General features: G+C 32.8%; 1 protein-coding gene across 1 annotated transcript in view; it reads left to right on the forward strand.

Moving 5' to 3' along the window:
• The window catches only part of LOC114331577 (integrin alpha-V), a 145,622-nt gene that overhangs the window by 37,506 nt on the left and 88,504 nt on the right, over window positions 1-19,612 (forward strand). Inside the window, exons 6-9 of the mRNA XM_050651436.1 lie at window positions 929-971; window positions 1,251-1,346; window positions 5,604-5,686; window positions 14,730-14,918. Of these exons, the coding sequence (XP_050507393.1) occupies window positions 929-971; window positions 1,251-1,346; window positions 5,604-5,686; window positions 14,730-14,918 (411 nt within the window). The remainder of the gene's footprint in view (window positions 1-928; window positions 972-1,250; window positions 1,347-5,603; window positions 5,687-14,729; window positions 14,919-19,612) is intronic.

Here is a 19,612-nt window from a genome sequence, read left to right on the forward strand (position 1 = left end):
GCGCATCAGATTATCATATGGGAAGAAACCTGGTACCCTGCAGATGTACCTGTACCATATATTGGCTCTTAAAACAGGGGAGTATCCTTAGAAAAACTGGAAATTGTCAGATTAAGATAATGTAAGTTAAGTACATGCAAAAGAGTGTATATTTCAAAAATCTGATGATTTGAGCTGGGCGTAAGGAAATGGGTGAATCAAAAAGTTTGACAAAAAAAGCGAATATTTCGCGAATTGAACGTCAGATCGAAAAAATAAAAAGTACGTGTTTAATAATTTTCAAAAATCCATTGAATGATACCAAACACGACCCCTTACGGTAAGGGGTGGGAGGTAAATTTAAAATTTTAAATACGAACCCCGCGAAATAAACATCAGATCGAAGAACTGCAAAATATACTTATTCAACATTTTCGATATATCTATCGAATGGTACCAAACACGACCCCCACGGGGGTGCGGGGGGGGTGGGGGTTACTTTCAAATCTTAAATGGGAGCTCCAAATTTTTATTACAAATTTTGATCCTTTACGTAAAAATAATCAAGTTTTATTCGAGAATTTTTTTCGAATTATGGATAGATAGCGCTATAATCGAAAAAAAAACGATTGTTGGAAATGGAAAATTAAATAAAAAAATGGAAAGTCCCCACTAAAATGGAACATTTTACTTGACTTCTTTTGGTTTTAGGACCTAATAATCAAAACCCAATATGTCCCCATAACGCTCGAGTGACTGTGAATTTAGCATACTTTCGTGCCCTACTATTAAGAATACACATTATATTTATATGGGACTTGGCACCGTTTGCTGACTCAGTAAAATTTGTGTTTTACTGAGTCTGGTATCTAACAGAGCTACTTTTCACATCAAACCTTTACTACTTTATGTCGAAATAAAATACTAATTTTTTTAACATATTTTTTAGGATGAAGTTTTACTAGGAGCGACTGGCATTAAAAACTGGAATGGTATGTACCTATAAGATTAAGAGCAACCTAATTATGACTATGGGCCATTCCACGAACATACGCCTGTTTTGGATTATTTCGACAACGAATATTTTACTGTGCAACATAAGAAGTACGAAAGTAAATGGCGCTAATAATTCTTCCAATAAACGACAATGTAATTTGCAATTTACTTTCGTCTTTCTTATGTTGCACAGTAAAATATTCGTTGTCGAAGTAATCCAAAACAGGCGTATGTTCGTGGAATAGGGTATAAATAATATTTTGTTTATTTTAAAGGTGCCATTGTTTCTCAGTCGTTAAACATAGTAGCAAATTACAGAATTATTCCGCAGAAGTCTAGTCCCATTATAACTGAAAACTACAGCTACTTAGGTAAGTTAATCGTTTGCATCTTCTTCTTAAAGTGCCTAGTTCTTGGAAATAGTGGTGACATTTATAACTATTTATATTTTCTTGTCTCAAAAAACGACAAAGGACATAACCTCTCTGAGGGTTTGTTGTGTCATTGGTCGCTTTGGACGGCTTTTTCCAGGTGCTGCTCATTCAGATGACTGTGGATGGATCCTGGAATAAATTGACGGATCCATGGTTAATCTATTGTAACATAACGATGCAAAAACTCCGTCTTATTTTGATTTAACATGTCCCAATAGTTCCGAGACTCATAAACTCGTTGTTCTTGCTCTGGTGTGAGAAAACGCGACACTTATTTAGAAAATATCTTTCAAATACTATTGTACGAAGTTGAGTTGTGGACTCTCAGAGACATCAACTGCAAGAAAATTAAGGCTTTTGAAATGTGGCTTTATCGTCGACTCCTGAAGATATCTTATACCGACCACATTACTAATCAGGGTGTCTTGCTAAGAATGCAAAAAGAAAATGAGCTGTTAACAGAATAAAAAAGCCAAAATCGAATACCTTGGTCAGATCATGAGGAACAGTGAAAGATATGGACTGATGCACTAATCTTGCAGGGAAAAGTAGAAAGAAAGCGAGGACCAGGAAGGCGAAGGCTTTCCTCTCTGAAAAATCTACGTACGTGGTTCAACACAACCACTACAAATCTTTTTAGAGCAGCAGTGTGCAAAGTACATATTGACATGATGGTCGCCAACATCCGAAACGGATAAGCACTACAAGAAGAAGATACACAAATGCTCGTGTTAAAAACGCTCCTTTACCGTAACATTAAGGTACGTATCCACTATGTTCGCGAACCTCTTTTGCTCTGCGCTCTCTGCAACTTCTCCAATGATCTACATATAAACCGGTATCGATTGGAGTGCTAAGGCGGAGCGCGTACTGTTGAACGTTCCGGGAACGCGCACGTGTCCACTATGTGCAGCGTTGAAGGAGGGCGGAGCGAAAGAGGAGCGCGAACACGGTGAATACATGTCTTAAGAATGTCAACTATTTCTTGCAATTTCACTTTGGTTTTCGAAAATAATTTTCAGCGTTTTTTAGATCACTTTGGGAATAACTATCTGATACAGCATATAGGCTATTGATTATGTTCAAAATAAGAGAGCTAAAAGAAACTACAACGTTAACGGGATTTTATTGTCTCATATAGTCAATGGACCACTAAATTTGAAAAAATCGCGAAGTGCTATCATTAAAATGGGTGCGTTTTTGAGAAATTGGTGAATTAGTCCCTAGGGTGACATGGTGAATTACGGTGAGTGCTATGCGCTTTTGGTACAAAGATGTTTACAGGAAAATTGTTCCAGGTTAAATTTACTATCGAAATATTACATTTTAAAGTCAAAAATATTTTTATTTACAAAAATATATTCAAAAGAAAAGCAAAAAACAACACGAAAGAAAGCAATTTTGTTTTTTATCCCATAACTTTTTTCCACGGGGATATAGGTATAGACATTGCTTCAGCAAAAAATAACTTACGTTCTGTATCTTTAAAATGACGTTCAGTAAAAGTCTCTAGGATTTACAGTTTCCGAAATATTATTTTTCAAAATTCGCCGCTCACAGCATTTTTGGGCCATTTCCCCATTATTTCGCAAACACTGTTCTGTAACTTTTTTTACGCATTTCTAGGTATATGCCATGGTACATTTATTAGAAAGAGGAGTCAATTGCCTTTAAAATGGTCTATTGTATAAGGTTGCTTGACTATTTTGAAGCAAGTTCTGCTTTTTCAAGGTATTATACTTTTAATGATTTTTGATACTTTTTATGATTATTTTTTAAATTTCTCATTATGACTTTTTTTCTTGTACATTTAGGGATATACATTATATAATAAAAAACAGCATATTTACTTTACTTTAAAATGGTGTATTCCATAAAAATATAGGACTATTTTTAAACAAGATATCCGTAGGATATCCAAGAGTACCTATCCGTAATTTGAAAACATTTTAAAATTTTTTATTTTTTTTTAATTAGAAGCATATAATTGCATATTATAATATAATCTTTAATTCCAAATAATTTTTCTTAATACCACTTTTCGATATTGTGAAATATAAAGGTTATTTATTCCTGAGCAAATTCATATTTTTTAGCATACCTCGTACACTATTAATAAAATTTTTTATCTCACGATTGCATTTTAAGTTTCACATTAGGCAGAGCATTTTATAAACAATAACTTTTTTTCATCAAATTAATACTAAAAAAGTTTTTCATATGGTTCCATCTATTGCATGTGTATATGTCACACTTTGAAAAAGCATATCTTGTTTAAAAATAGTCCTAGAATTTTTTACAGTACACCATTTTAAAGTAAATAAAATGAGATTCCCTTTTTTTACACAATGTATACAGGGTGTCCCAGACTAATTTACCCACGGTATATCTCTTAAACGAATAGAGATTTTCGAATGGGACAAAAGGTGATATATTCTACTTGTAATACACTTTATTTATAATTACATCCCTTAGTTACAACCCCTAACTTTAATTTTTTTAATAGCACCCTGCATATTTTTTTATAGTTTTGGATGTGGTCTTTTATCGTCTATTCAACACATTTTTTAAAAATAAAATCGGTTCGTAAATAACCTAGGAACTATTAGTTTATTTTTGTTAAATTGTGTGTCCCAGACTAATTTATCCAGGCTATATTTCTTAAACGAATAGAGATTTTCGAATGGCACAAAAACTGATCTATTCCATTTGTAATACACTTTTATATGGCGTAGAAAAAATTCATTGCCTAAATATTCATCCCTAACTTACAGGGTGCTATTTAAAAAAATAAAGTTAGGGGTTGTAACTAAGGAATGAATATTTAGGGAATATTTTTTTTCTACTTCATATTAAAGTGTATTACAAATGTAATAGATCAGTTTTTGTCCCATTCGAAAATCTCTATTCGTTTATGAAATATAGCCTTAATAAATTAGTCTGGGACACATAATTAACAAAACTTAACTGATATTTTCTTGGTTATTTACGAACCGATTTTATTTTCAAAAAATGCGTTGAATAGACGATAGAAGACCACATCCAAAGCCATAAAAAATATACAGGGTGTTATTAAAAAAAATTAAAGTTAGGGGTTGTAAATAAGGGATGATTATTTAGGGAATGATTTTTGTGTACGCCATATTAAAGTGTATTACAAGTAGAATATATCACCTTTTCTCCCATTCGAAAATCTCTATTCGTTTAAGAGATATAGCGTGGGTAAATTAGTCTGGGACACCCTGTATACCCAAATATATAATAAAAAAGTTATAATGAGAAATTTAAAAATAATCGTAAAATATATCACAAATCATTAAAAGTATAAAATTTTGAAAAACCATATCTTGCTTAAATATAGCCATACGGCCTTCTACTATAGAACATTTTAAAGGTAATTGACTGCCCTTTCTACTAAATGTACCACTGTGTATACCACTAAATGCGTAGAAAAAAGTACAGAACAATGTTTGCGAAGTAACAAGGAAAATATCCCAAAATCGCTGTGTGGCGAAATTTAAAAAATCATATTTTGGAAAATGTAAATCACAGGGATTTCTACCAAACGCCATTTTAAAGAGGAAGAATGGAAGTTCTTTTTCTATAAAGCAATGCCTATACCTATATCCCTGTGGAAAAAAATTATGGGGCAAAGAACAAAATTGCTACCTTTCATGTTTTTTTCTTGCTTTTCTTTTGGATATATTTTAGTAAAAAAACATGTTTTTGATTTAAAATGTGATACTTGGATAGTAGTACCCGGAACAATTTTTCTATAAACGTGTTTGCACTAAATGTGCAAATAACTCACCCTAATTCGCCCTGTGCCTAGGGACTAATTCACCCCTTTCTCAAAAACGCACTTATTTAAATGGTAGCACTCCGCGGTTTTTTCAAATATAGAGGTCCATTGACTATATGAAACAATAAAACCCTGTTAACGTTGTAGGTCCTTTCTAAAATACATAGTCAATAACCTAATAGTCCTGTTAATACTTTTTGAGCTATTGCTCATACTGGACCGTATCTTTCCTAACAGAATTTAAACACTTACAAATCAACACAAGAAATTACAATGAATCTATTATTTTTATAAAAATTACAAAAGTAGCGTTACTGTATTTCTTTTTAAAATTATATAATTTTCTATTTTATATTTCGAAAAAATTAATCATTTTCAAAATTTTACTTTAGGATACAAAGTGGGCTGCGGCTTTCACGCAGATTCAAGTTTTTTGTTCGCTGGAGCTCCAAGGGCAGATAATTTATTGGGAAAAGTAAGTAAAGGGAGGCTCTACTAATAACTATTATTTTATATGTAATGTATATTATTCTTACTACAGGCGCGTTAGTTCTCTCCGTAACTAGATTAAGATTTGTAGCTTTCTTTGGGTTGTTCTTCTTTAATATTAGGCCGGCAGCTGGTGTTTTCTGGTAATTAAATATGTAGTTAAAAATATTTATTTATACTTAGGTAAATACCGTTAAAGCAGGACATAATATTGTATGTGTTAAAATTAATTTTATCAATTTTTTAATAACATTTAACCTCACAGAGACCTCCCTCTTACCGCATGCTTGCTTTAATAACTGATGTAGAATAGCTTTTATAATATTAATCTTGTTATTGTTAGAATTACTGATACTAAAAGAACTTTATAAAAACACAATTAGATCTAAAATTACTTTAGGTATACAGTTCAAAACTTTTAAAATTCAGCACAAAATGCAAGCATGTCCCCGCTCTTTTTTTTATTAAAAATACAAAATCTAAAAATATTTTTTTAACCGAGCCTTTTCATTAGTACACTTATGCTTGGAAAATGAATTGCACAACACAACAATTAAAATACTGATACACTTAACTCATTTTCTCCTTCTTCCGTATTTTCTTCGTCACTATCATCGCCCAATTCGATAATAAATTTATTTCCACCATTAATGTGGAAGTGCCCAATCTTCTTATAATATTCTTCCACTTTGATCACTTTGGCGATTCTTTTCTGCCAGTCTACTTTGGTAATATTGGCTACTTCTTTTTTAATTATCTCAATTACCTTTTTGTCAAATTTAGGAAATTTATTTGAACGCCTTATACTTGGTTTTAATTGTCCCCAAATTAACTCAATAGGATTGAAAACACAAAAGTAGGGGGGAAGTCTCAATATAGTGTGTCCATGCTTTTCGGCAATACTCTCTAGAGCGTATAATTTTCTAAATTGCTTCGTGTGTAGAACTTCAATAAGTTGTTTATTTGTGTAAAAATCTTCGAAATACAAATCATTTTCCATTAAAAAATTTTGCAGGTCAGCTTTCTTTGAAGATGTATTTGGTATATTAGTGAGCTGTCGGGAATGATAGGAAGCGTTGTCAAGCACTATTACGCTGTTTTTCTCCAAGTTTGGGATCAGCGAGTTTTCAAACCAATCTTCAAAAATGTCAGCTTCCATATTCTTGTGGTAGTCAACGTTACAATCTTCCATTTTCTTCCCACATACTTTTAAAGCATTCGGAACCCATCCCTCACTTCCTCCGCAATGTACAATAATTAGTCGCGAGCCTTTATTTGCAGGCATTTCTGGTATGCACATGCTTGAACCATCTGTCCATCCTTTCTTTACTGTATCGTGGGTATCATACCAAGTTTCATCTAAATAATAAATTCTCCTATTTTCTTGCCTATATTTAGTAATTTCTTCTAGGTACATATTACGTCTGTTGACTATTATTTGGCTTTCCATAATTGCTTGACGTTTATTTATTTTTTTGAACTTAAAGCCCATTTTTTTTATCCAATTTTGAAGAGTTTTCTCACAGCAGTTCATATTTCGACCGGTTGTTTCCAATTTCTTTCTTATTATTTCTATTGTATGTAGTTCATTGCTTTTGTAGCAGTCGTATATTGTGGTTTTCAATAGTTTTACAAGTGACGGATTTAAAGGTCTTGAAAATTTGTAGTCACATCGTTTCTTGCGATGATAGGGTTCATTTTTAACTATTTTATATACAGTAGAAAGTGGAATTTCTGTTAAATCAGAGGTGGCTTGTGCCAATAGTGTTTAATCGAAGCCGAATTTCGTACGTAGATTTTTGTATACATTCAAACATACTTGCTGTGTTTCTGCATTTAAATGCATTCGAATCTTCTTTACGAGCTCTTTTTTTTAGTAATTACATTCACACTAGCACTGGCAATTTCTACAATATCAGCGTTATCGTACGCGATATTTACATTATCCCACGGACGCCACATCACTATTCACATTAATTAAATTACAATAATCAACACTTGACACTCTCCAAACGAAATACTAAACCAATATTCAAAATAATTACAGCAAACAAAACACTCGTACCTATCACTTAACACACGTACACTCCAGTACTAATACACTGCTAGGCTGGCTACCGAACTAAGACTAATGTTTTGCACGAAACTTGTGAATAGATATGCGGGAGGTCTGGCCGTAAAAACACAGATGCTTTCAAAGGGCCGCTTCTTAAACGTTTGACCTAACATCTATATTTGACGAATATCATATTTCACCGGCTTAAAGCTATTCTAGAGTATTTTTTACTTGGACAATACCAATTATTATTTCAATTTAGATGAGTCAATGAAGCACCAAACCTGCCAATTTTCCGCAAAAAAATTAATCGCTATGCCCCTTTTTTGCATTAGATTAGGAAAAGTGTCAGGAAAGTTTGTAAGCAAGATTCATGGTGCTAAAACAAAAATTGTATTTTGTGCACAAGGAAAGTGCATTTACAAATTGCAAGTTACAAAAATGCAAAACCAACAGACCCTTACGCCGTATACTGCAGTGGGAAGGGCGCGAAGGCCCATCCTGGGTACCAGGGCCTAGATTCCGTGCACTGTAGATATCTACATGTCGCTTTCTATCGATATTTGAATATCAAAATATATGAATTTTTAGCTTTAATTGAATTATTGTCTAGTTTTGCTCTAGTTTATGAATTAGAGTATAACCTAGCAAAACTAGAAAATAATTCAATTAAAGCTAAAAATTCAAATATTTTTATATTCAAATATTGATAAAAAGCGACATGTAGATATCTACAGTGCACGGAATCTAGGCCCAGGTAGCTCGAGAACCATCGCCATTATCACATTCCTGTTCAGCCACCTCGTCAACCCCCTGAATAATGTCTTTCGACTGATTTAGATTGAAAATAACATAATACTCTAGAAACGAGGTCTCCAGCCTGGGCAACAGGTAGCTCGAGAATTATCGTTGTTATCCAACTCGTGTTTTAACAAAACTGAACTCATTCCTGTCGATATTTTGAATCATATTATGAGTGAAACTTTGCAGCTATTGTTGGTATTTTCCTAAACTAAATTTAACTAAATTAAACTAAAAGAAGTAGTTCCCTGGGTGGGCTGTATATCATATAGTTAAAAAACTCGTAACATGAAGTAAAACTCGTCTTCTTCCGATGCTTCTTCTGCCATCTATTTTTTCTTGCATTATGAGTCGCAGGATGCCATACTTCTCGCCCCGCATCACATGTCCGAGATACTGTAGTTTTCTTTCTTTAATTGTAAGTTCAACTTCCTTCTCTTTACCTATTCTTCTCAGTACTTCGTTGTTCGTAACTCTATCTACCCAGGAAACCCTCATAATTCTTCTATAGGTCCAAATTTCAAAGGCGTTAAGTCGTCTCATTGTTTCTACATTTAACGTCCATGATTCCACTCCATAGTACAGTACACTGTATACGTAACATTTTGTAAGGCGCACTTTAAGAGCTAATGTTAAATCTTTGCTACATAGGACCTATTTCATTTTCATAAAATTAGAACGCGCTTTTTGGATTCTGACTTTGATTTCTGCAGTGTAGTCATAACTTTCTGTTATAAGAAGTATTCCTGGGTAAGTGTACTTATTTACTCTTTCGATCTGCTGGCCCTCTACTATCAAGGTTTCGTTAATATTACGGTTGTTTTTACTAATTTTCATAAACTTCGTCTTTTTGATATTGAGAGAGAGTCCGTACTCCCTACTACACCTTACTATTTTACTCATGAGTCTTTGCAGGTCTTGTAAACTATCGGCTATTATTACTGTATCATCTGCATATCTGATGTTGTTAACTAAGAATCCATTTACTCTTATGCCGACTGTTTCATCTTCCAGAGTTTCTCGCATTACCTCTTCAGATTTTTTTATTTGTTTTTAAATAAAAACCGGTAATACAAAAAAAGTAACATTTTTGTTGAACGAACAACTGTGAGAGGAGTTTTAGTATGACTATCAACTCCTAGTAGGTTTGTTACTAACAACTACACTAAGTCACTTATTTTCACTTAAAACCTTAAGACATTTTAGACACTTATGTTCTAAATGGCAAGTCAAGAGGAGTTCTGATTTTCAGTCTATTTAGTTGTGTAGAGTTGTTCAATAAATTTACTGCTAATTCGGTGGGGTGCTTTTCCAGTCGTTTGAAATATTTATCACTGCATTTGATGACCATCTGCTTCACTGTCTCAATCTTCAAGTCCCTGTAAATGTCTGCATTTGGAATGAACCACGGTGCATTTGTGATAGCACGAAGAACCTTGAATTGAAACTGCTCCAGTATTGCTAGGTTGCTGTCTGCTGCAGTTCCCCACAGTTCAATCCCGTATGTCCAGATGGACCGGATGACTGCTTTATACATTGATATTTTGTTAGATAGAGGTAAGGTGGATTTTTGGCCGAGTAACCAGTAGTGTTTTTTGTATTTTATTCCTAATTGCTTCCTCTTCGTCCAAAATGTGTTCTCCATGTTAGTCCCTTGTCAAGGTGTAATCCGAGATATTTTACAGTATCATTTTTAGGAATATTCTTGTTATGCAATAGGATATTCGGTGTTTCTTTGTGACATTTAGTGAATACTACGTTAACTGATTTTGCTTCATTGATCTTTATCTTCCATTTCTTAGCACATATTTCAACCAGATGTATGTTTTGTTGCAATATTGCAGCTGCCTGTATGGGATCTGGGTTTTTACCACAATTGCAGTGTCATCTGCGAATGTTGCGATTGTGGATTCTTCTCCAGTTGGGAAATCAGCTGTAAAGATTGCGTAGAGAATTGGTCCCAAGACGGTGCCTTGCGGGACCCCAGCATTTATGTTGTGAATTTCAGACACACTTTCTTCGTATCTTGTGTAAAATAGCCTTTCTTCGAGATATTATTTTAGTATTGTATATAGCGGCTGAGAGACTTCTTTCTTCAGTTTGAATAACAATTCTGGATGCCAGACCTTGTCAAATGCTTGACTTACATCCAGGAAAATGGCATTGCAATAGCTCTTTTTCTGGAAGGCTGTTTGTATTTTTTCTACCACCCTATACACTTGTTCAGTTGTGCCGCTCTTCAGAATAAGCGTTAAATAATAGAGGTGATAGTATGCAGCCTTGCCTGACTCCTCTCTTTATTTCCATTTCTTCAGATGTTTTTTTTTTTCAATTCTTACTATTGCTCGCTGATTGTAATAGAGGTGTGTTATTGGTCTTAAATCTGTTTCATCTATGTTTTATTTTAGAGAATTTCCATGAGTCGATCATGTTTTACTTTACCTAACGCTTTATTGTAGTCTATAAAACAGACGTAAAGAGGACGGTTAACATCCAAACACCTCTGCGTCAGCACGTTGAAGGAGAATAATGCCCCTCTGGTACCCATACCATTGCGAAACCCATATTGAGTGTCACTAATATCCAGCTCCAGTTTAGATTGTATTCTGGCGTGGATAATTTTCAGTCGTAATTGCACAAGAGCTCTGAAATTATTGAATTTTTCCCGAGTGACACTTTGACAGTTTTAATTTCACGAGCCGAAGGCGAGTGAAATTATATCAAAGTGTCACGAGAGCAAAAATTCTATATTAATTTCAGAGGTCGAGTGCAATTTGTTGCGATTATTTCATGAATAAAACTGTTCAAAACCAAAATTTTATTGTAATTTATTTATGTAAGTACCATTAAACACACAGTTTTTATAAATATTTGACGATTGAAAGTCATCACTTTTATAATTTTTAAAACATTAATTGTCATTAATGTCACTGAATGTATTTTTTCGTAGCAACGAAGGGCATCTGACGTAATATACTTAACGACGGGAGATTATCAAATATTATCGATTTAATTCAGATTTCTGTAGCTTTCTATTGGTCAGAATCTCCTATGAATGAAATAATCAGCAGAATTTTCAAGGTATGTGACATTAAGCTTATGGTTCGGTAGTCACTGCATTCTTTGGCTTTTACTTTCTTTGGCAAACACACAAATGCCGATGTCAAAATTTCTCTAGAGATGATTGCCGTAGTATAGATTCCGTTGAACAGTTCTACTATTATGTCCAGGTTTTTCTCGTTGACAAAGTTTATCAGCTAGCTAGGTAATTCATCTGGACCAGCAGATATATTGGATTTCATAGAGTCTATTGCCTGACTAACCTCTGATTTGGTTATCTCTGGGCCCACGTCTCCGGTTTGGCTATCTAAGTCATCAGTGAATCTAAAATAGAATAAGTAATCCCACTATTAAAATTGAAAAGATGGTTGAAATTTTAACGTTAAAAATGTGGTGATGATTACTTACTCGTATACATATACTTGCTAACTAGCCCCAGAACCAAACAATAGAACAAGTACTTATAGTCTGGGCTGATTATCGGAGAATAGGCCATTTTTGGGAAAAGTTATTTACCAGCAATTTTATTGCTGGAATCGAATCTTATGATTGTATATATTAATAATATAGATATGAAAAGTCCGCAGATAGTGTGCTACTTTTTTTATAAACAAAATGGCGCCCGAAAATCGTGTTTTTTTCAATTTTTGCTCTATAACTCCAAAGATTTTAACTTTAGACCAAAAACACCCAAATAAAAATTCACCATAATTAAATTCTGCATAGAGACGTGTTTTTTCCGGTTTACTTCGACGAAAACTTTCCCCGGAAAAAGCGGGTTTTTCCAACAAAATGTTTAATTTTCAACTAAACTTTTAGATAAGTAGTTGTTAATCGATAATTAAATAACTTGGCAGCGTAAAAGCCCTTTCCGTATATATTATAATCCAGAAGCCGATGGAAACTGAATGAACAGTTTAGCAACAGCTGAAATGTTAATTAAAAATTTACCGTCGCTATAATAACGACAATAATTATGATGCATAAGAATAGCTATGATTTTTTCATAAAAAGACACTACACCTATCTAATGTACTTTACAGAATTGAAATTGGACTATTTAAGCGGCCTCAGGAATATTTTAAAATTATAAACAATTTTTTGGCTTATAAACAAATAGAATATCTCAGGAAATATTAAACTAAATTAAATTATGAAAACGGTATTCGAAAGACAGCGGCAGGATGCTTCTTTTAAAAGAAAAACGTTTAATTATGACGAGTAGTTCCTGAGATATAACCGGTCAAAGTTGACCGAAATTTACGGCAAAGATATAAACAATAGGATCATAATTTTCAAACTATCACCTTTTTATTTTTGTCCTCTTTCTCCACACTAATTTTCATATCTTTTAAATCCTCATAACATATATTATTAAAATAAAAACTATCGATAATACGTGTGAAAATTGCCAAAAGTAGCAACATTCCAATCAAAAATTAGGTTGGAGAAAATGTAACCATCAAAGTTCAAAATCGGTATATGTTAAAAAAATGCATTTTCTCGGCTTCCTATGGAGCAATTTCCTTCATTCTTTTTTTGTTTCCAAGTAACTCTAGTAGACCCATCGAACTAAGGCATTATTAAATGTCAAACTTGCTTTTCTTTTGTTATAATAAATTAATTAATTTATTATAACACATTATTTTAATTTGTTTAAATAAAAATTGTTTAAATAATTATAGAGCTTTCAAATGAGAATATTTATGTTTTTAACTTTAAAAGGTACACTTGTAGTAAGTTTATCTAAAAAAAGCCTACAACTGGAAAAAATATGTAATTTTCTGTTTTTATAAATAAATTAATCTATTATAACAAAACAAAAGCAAGTTTGACATTTAATAATGCGTTAATTCGATGGCTCTACTCGAGTTACTTAAGAACAAAAAAATAATGAAGGAAATTGCTCCATGGGAAGCCGAGAAAATGCATTTTGTTAACGTATACCGATTTTGAACTTTGAGGGTTACATTTTCTTCAACCTAATTTTTGATTGGAATTTTGCTATTTTTGGCAATTTTCACACGTATTATGGATAGTTTTTATCATAATAATATATGTTATGACGATTTTAAAGATATGAAAAGTGGTGTGGAGAAAGAGGACAAAAATAAAAAGGTGATGGTTTGAAAATTATGATTCTATTGTTTATACCTTTGCCGTAAATTCCGGTCAAGTTTCACCGGTTGTATCTCAGGAACTACTCGTCATAATTAAACGTCTTCTCTTTTAAAAGATGCGTCCTGCCGCTGACTTTTGAATACCGTTTTCATAATTTAATTTAGTTTAATATTTCCCGAGATATTCTATTTGTTTATAAACCAAAAAATTGTTTATAATTTTAAAATATTCCTGAGGCCGCTTAAATAATTCAATTTCAATTCTGTAAAGTACATTCGATATGTATAGTGTCTTTTTATGAAAAAATCATAGTTATTATTATGCTTCCTAATTATTGTCGTTATTATAGTGACCGTAAATTTTTAATTACCATTTTAATTGTTGCTAAACAGCTCATTCAATTTCCATAGACTTCTGGAATTATAATATATATGCGGAAAGGGCTTTTACTTTACCAAGTTATTTAATTATTGATTAACAACTACTTATCTAAAAGTTTAGTTGAAAATTAAAGATATTGTTGGAAAAACCCGCTTTTTCTGGGGAAAGTTTTCGTCGAAGGAAATCGAAAAAAACACGTCTCTATGTTAAAGAGTAAAGTTAAAATCTTCGGAGTTATAGACCAATAATTGAAAAAAACACGATTTGGGGCGCCATTTTGTTAATAAAAAAAAGTAGCACACTATCTGCGGACTTTGCATATCTATATTATTAATACATACAATAATAAGATTCGATTCCAGCAATAAAATTGCTGGTAAATAACTTTTCCTTGTATTTTGCTAATTAGCCCAGAGTATTGTGAAATTGGATAGGCTAAGCTAAAACTAAATTACTTATTAAAGGAAGATTTACTTGTTGCAATAAAATATTTCACTATTAAGTCTAGACATTAAATTTGTATTCCTTAAAATCTCTTACTGCTACAAATAAAAGGCTACAGCTTCTTAAAAAATTATCTATGGTAAATAATGTATATTTTCTGCCTTAGGTAAAACTTTTTCATGATCGAAACTATGTCAACTACAGAAGCTTTAAAGGAGAGGAAATGGGTGCCTATTTTGGATCTGCTGTCTTGGCAAACGACGTAAATGATGACGGAGCAGATGATCTTTTCATTGGTGCTCCAACCGCTGCTGGATCAAGTTTTGAGGAAGGCTGTGTTTACTTTTATAAAAATGTAAGTAAATCTGATTATAATACTATTTTTTGGAAGAACTACTAAAAACCATGCTTTATCTGATGCTTACGCTGTCATTAATCATGTATCATGCGTCTGGATCACTTCTTTTTCTTGTGGTGCTGTCTCCTTTAGTGGACGTTAGCGACTATCTAATCAGCCCTAAATATCCATCTTTGGATATAGGCCTCCTCTTCCTTCTTCCATGCCTCTCTATCTTAAGCAATTTGCATCCAATTTGATCCAGTGTGTTTCTTCAGGTCATCCGACCATCGCATCTGTGGCCTTCCCCTTTTTCGTTTGTGGTTCCACGGTCTCCAATGTATAATCATCTTAGTCCATCTTTCATCCTTCTGCCGTAGGGTGTGTCCGGCGAACTTCCATTTAAGCTTTGCTACTTGGGTAGAGACATCTTTCACTTTTGTTTTGTTACGGATCCATTCGTTTCTTTTCCTGTCTGATAGTTTAATGTTCAGCATTTGTCTTTTCATGGATCTTTCTGTCTTTGCTATTTTTTCCATATTTTCTTTTGTAAACGTCCATGTCTGAGAGCCATATATTAGAACAGGGAGTATACATTGATTGAATACTCTTGTTTTTAGGTATTGCGGGTATTTCTGTTCTTTAAAATATAAGACAGTTTTCCGAATAATGCCCAGATCAATCTTATTCTTTTCTTTATTTCTTCGGTTTGATTTTCTTTATTTAATCTAGTGATTTATCCTAGATATATATGCTTCTTTACTTGTTCTATTCTTGTTTATGCCACTGTAATTATTAGTTGTTCTTCTTGTTGATTGGTCATGGTTTTGTTTTACTGTAATTCATCTTCAGTCCTATCATTGTCGATTCTTTATCTAGTTCTTCCATCACCCTTTGCAATTCTTCACTTTTTTCTGTTATTAATACAATATGATCAGCATATCGTAAGTGATTCAGATATTGCCCGTTTATGTTTATACCCAAGCCATCCCAGTGTAGTTGTTTGAACACATCTTCTAGCGCTTGGTTGAATAGCTTGGGCGAGATGGTATCTCCTTTTCTTACTCCTCGGTTTATTTAAATAGGCTCCGTTTGTTTCATTAGCTTAATAGATGTTGTTGCCTTATCATATATATTTGTAATTAAGTCGGTCTATCTGTAGTCTATTCTGCTGTTTTGTAGGGAATTCTTTACTGCCCAGTGTTGCACACTATCAAATGCTTTTTCGAAGTTAATAAATGCCATGTATAGCGGGATATTATATTCGTCAGCTTTTTCGATTAATATCTTCATCGTTAAAAGGTGGTCATTTGTACTGAAGCTCTTTCTAAATCCGGCTTGTTCTCTTACATAGTATCCATCTAATTTAGTTGTTAATCTGTTTGTAAATATCTTGGTTAATAGTTTGTATATCACATTTAGTAAAGTTATGGGTCTGTAATTCTTTAGATCCTTTTTCAGTTCCAAGCTGTGGTTTTAAGCGTTTCATATTTTTATTTTGTTCAATGATTTTTTCGATTTTTTTTTCCTGTACTCTCCTTTGACTTTCCATGATATTCCTTCTGAGAGTTTTGTTTACCTCTTTGTAATCTACTGTGTTTCTCTCATCTTGTTCTATTAATGTTTTTCTTTTGCTCATGAAGTTTTTTGTTTCCTGGGATATGTAGTTTTCCTTTTTTATTCTTGTTTGTGCTACTTATTTTCCCGCCTTTGCTAATGTATCGGTTAATAGCTGATTTATTTCATCGATATTTTTGTTTTCCAAATCTCTAGTGACCGGTATACTTTCTAAAATTTTTTGTTTATATTCCTTTTTTGCTTTCTTAAGTTTTCCCATATCTAGTTTCGATCTATTTTCCATTTTCTTTTTCGTTTCGAATTGGCTATTAATACTGAGTTTGGCTCTGACAAGTCTATGGTCACTACCAGTTGAGAAATGGTTAAATACTGTAACATCTTTGATGATGGCTTTTTATGTTGTGAGGATGTAATCTATTTCGTTTTTAGTATTACCGTTGGGACTTATCCATGTCCATTTTCTTTTAGGTTTTTTGTTAAAAAACATAGCAAAAAGTTGTCTCTCGTATAGTCCTGTATTATCAGTTGAAGATTACGATATTTATCATATTATGTCTCATAATATGACAGAGGTATCCAAGTTTGTTTCCGTTTCTTAATAATTGTGAAATAGATTTCTTTTTGTTTTTCCATTCGGCGCAATACCTCTACGTTGGTGGTGTGAGTCGTTCGGGATATTTTGAGGATACTTCAGTACATCCACATTTCGAATGCCTCCAGCCTTTTTATTAATGTTTCCTTTGTTGTCCAGGCCTCTGCGCCATACAGCAAGACTGGAAATACATAGAATTTATCGCCTGTATTTTTAGTGGTAGAGATGTGTCGCAATGGGTGAATATATTTCTCATGTTCTTAAATGTTGCTCTGACCTTTTCAACTCTATATCGTATTTCGGTTTTTTGATTCGATTTCGAGTTGACCACTGCTCCAAGGTAAATAGATATATGAGTCAACGTGTTGAATTAATTGGTTTTTTCAGTTGTCTGGCAGGTTTTTGAGTTATGCTGACCAGCATCTACTTTGATTTATTTATGTTGAGGTTAAGTCCTCTTTCCTCAATCAATTTTTGTACCCTGTCCATAAGATGCTGAAGTACATCAATACCGTATGGCAAGTACGACTTTATCATCCGTCTATCGGATATTATTTGTCAATTCTCCATTGATTTTTTTGCATTTGTTTATTCTTAGTAAATTTTGTTCTTAGTAAATATTAAAAACGAGAGGAGAGAGAATACATCCCTGTCGCACACCTTTTCTGATATTATTGCTCTGTGTGGACGAATTGCTAACTGTTACCCTGGCTGTCTAATTCCAATAGGGACTAATCACAATTCAGATGTCTTTGTCATCAATTCCTATGTTTTGGAGAATTTCAATTAATTAATGGTATATATTGGTGTCATTGTACATACTAATAAAGTGTTCTGTCCATGTTTCAGGTTTAATAATGTTTGATTGAATTTCCTCATTTATTTAATTTTTTCACCTCGTAGTATATTGGAAAAATAATTGAGCTGTACATTAGAATTTTGATATCTTATATATAAAAATCAGTTGCTGTTCGTTAGTCTCGCTAAAACTCGAGAATGGCTGGACCGATTTGGCTAATTTTGATGTTGAAATATTTGTGAAAGTTCAGGGAAGGTTTATACGGTTTTATTTAGTCATTTTAGTAGCCACCAAATATTTTACATCTATATGTGCAAAATGCTCTTTTGACAGGGTTTGTTGTCATTCTCCTCCGAAACGACTTGACCGATTTTTATGAAATTTGTCAGATATATTCGACCGGTCTGGGAGTACGTTGTTATCTATATTTCATTCCCGTACATCATAAGGAGGGTTGCCTCCTGATATTTTTTTTCTAATTTTTTCGGACAAACTCTTTTTTTTTTTAATTTTATGTGATGTGTTAAACATTTAAATATTTTACATCTATATAAACAAAAGAAAGTCGTGTTAGTTACCAGCACATAACTCCAGAACGACTGAATAAATTTTTATGAAATTTTCCACGTATATTCGACCGAACTGAGAATAGGTTGTTATTTACTTTTCATATCCGTACGTCATAACAGGGGCTGCCCCCCTAATATATTTTTTTATCTTTTTGGTCAAACTGTTTTTTCTTAATTTTGTGTGATGTGGAAGGGAAAGGAAAATATAACCCTAAATTTTCACCTTTTTATCTTCAACCGTTATTTTTTAATAGCCATCTAAATTTTTGCATCTTAATATATAAAAATCAATTGCTGTTCGTTAGTCTTGCTAAAACTCGAGAATGGATGGACCGTTTGGCTAATGTTGATGTTGAAATGTTTGTGGAAGTTCAGGGAAGGTTTATACGGTTTTATTTAGTCATTTTAGTAGCCACCAAAAATTTTACATCTATATGTATAAAATGCCCTTTTTACAGTGTTTGTTGCCATATTCCTTTGAAACGACTTTACCGATTTTTATGAAATTTGGCAGGTATATTCGACCGGACTGGAAGTAGGTTGTTATCTATATTTCATACCCGTCCGTCATAAGGGGGTTACCCAGGACGCCATAACTCTCACAATAATGACGTGAAAAATACGAAATAAAGTAGGTATACTCCTTGATTTCGAGCAGAACCGTACTATATTTTTTTCTCTAGCGCAATCGGTGTCCGATATACAATATCTTAAGCCGTAGAAATATTCTGAGGACAGAAGAAAACGAGCAACAAATTTCATCGAAGAAAAGTGCAACTGTTCAACTTTTGGACTTAAATTGGGCAAAATATAATATTTTTTAATTATTCGAAATTTTCAAAAAATATCTCTAAACCGAACTTTTCTGACGAACGGCAAGCAGAAGAAAAGTTCTGAGCACACGAAAAGAACAAGTAGCAAATTATAAAATTTTATTTAATTTTAATTAATTTTGTTTAAATTTATTTAAATTAAGTATTTTGTTTATTTTCGTTTATTTTATTTTATTTCATTCTTTAATTCAATTTATTTTTTATTTTATTTCATTTTATTAAATTTTATTTAATTTTATTTAATGATATTTAATTTTAATTTAATTTAATTTTGATTAATCAACACCTATATAGTTGGACAATCTTGAACCCAATTATAAATACAGGGTTGTTTTGAATGT

This window comes from Diabrotica virgifera, chromosome 5 (genome assembly GCF_917563875.1).
Source record: "Diabrotica virgifera virgifera chromosome 5, PGI_DIABVI_V3a".
Lineage (NCBI taxonomy): Eukaryota > Metazoa > Arthropoda > Insecta > Coleoptera > Chrysomelidae > Diabrotica > Diabrotica virgifera.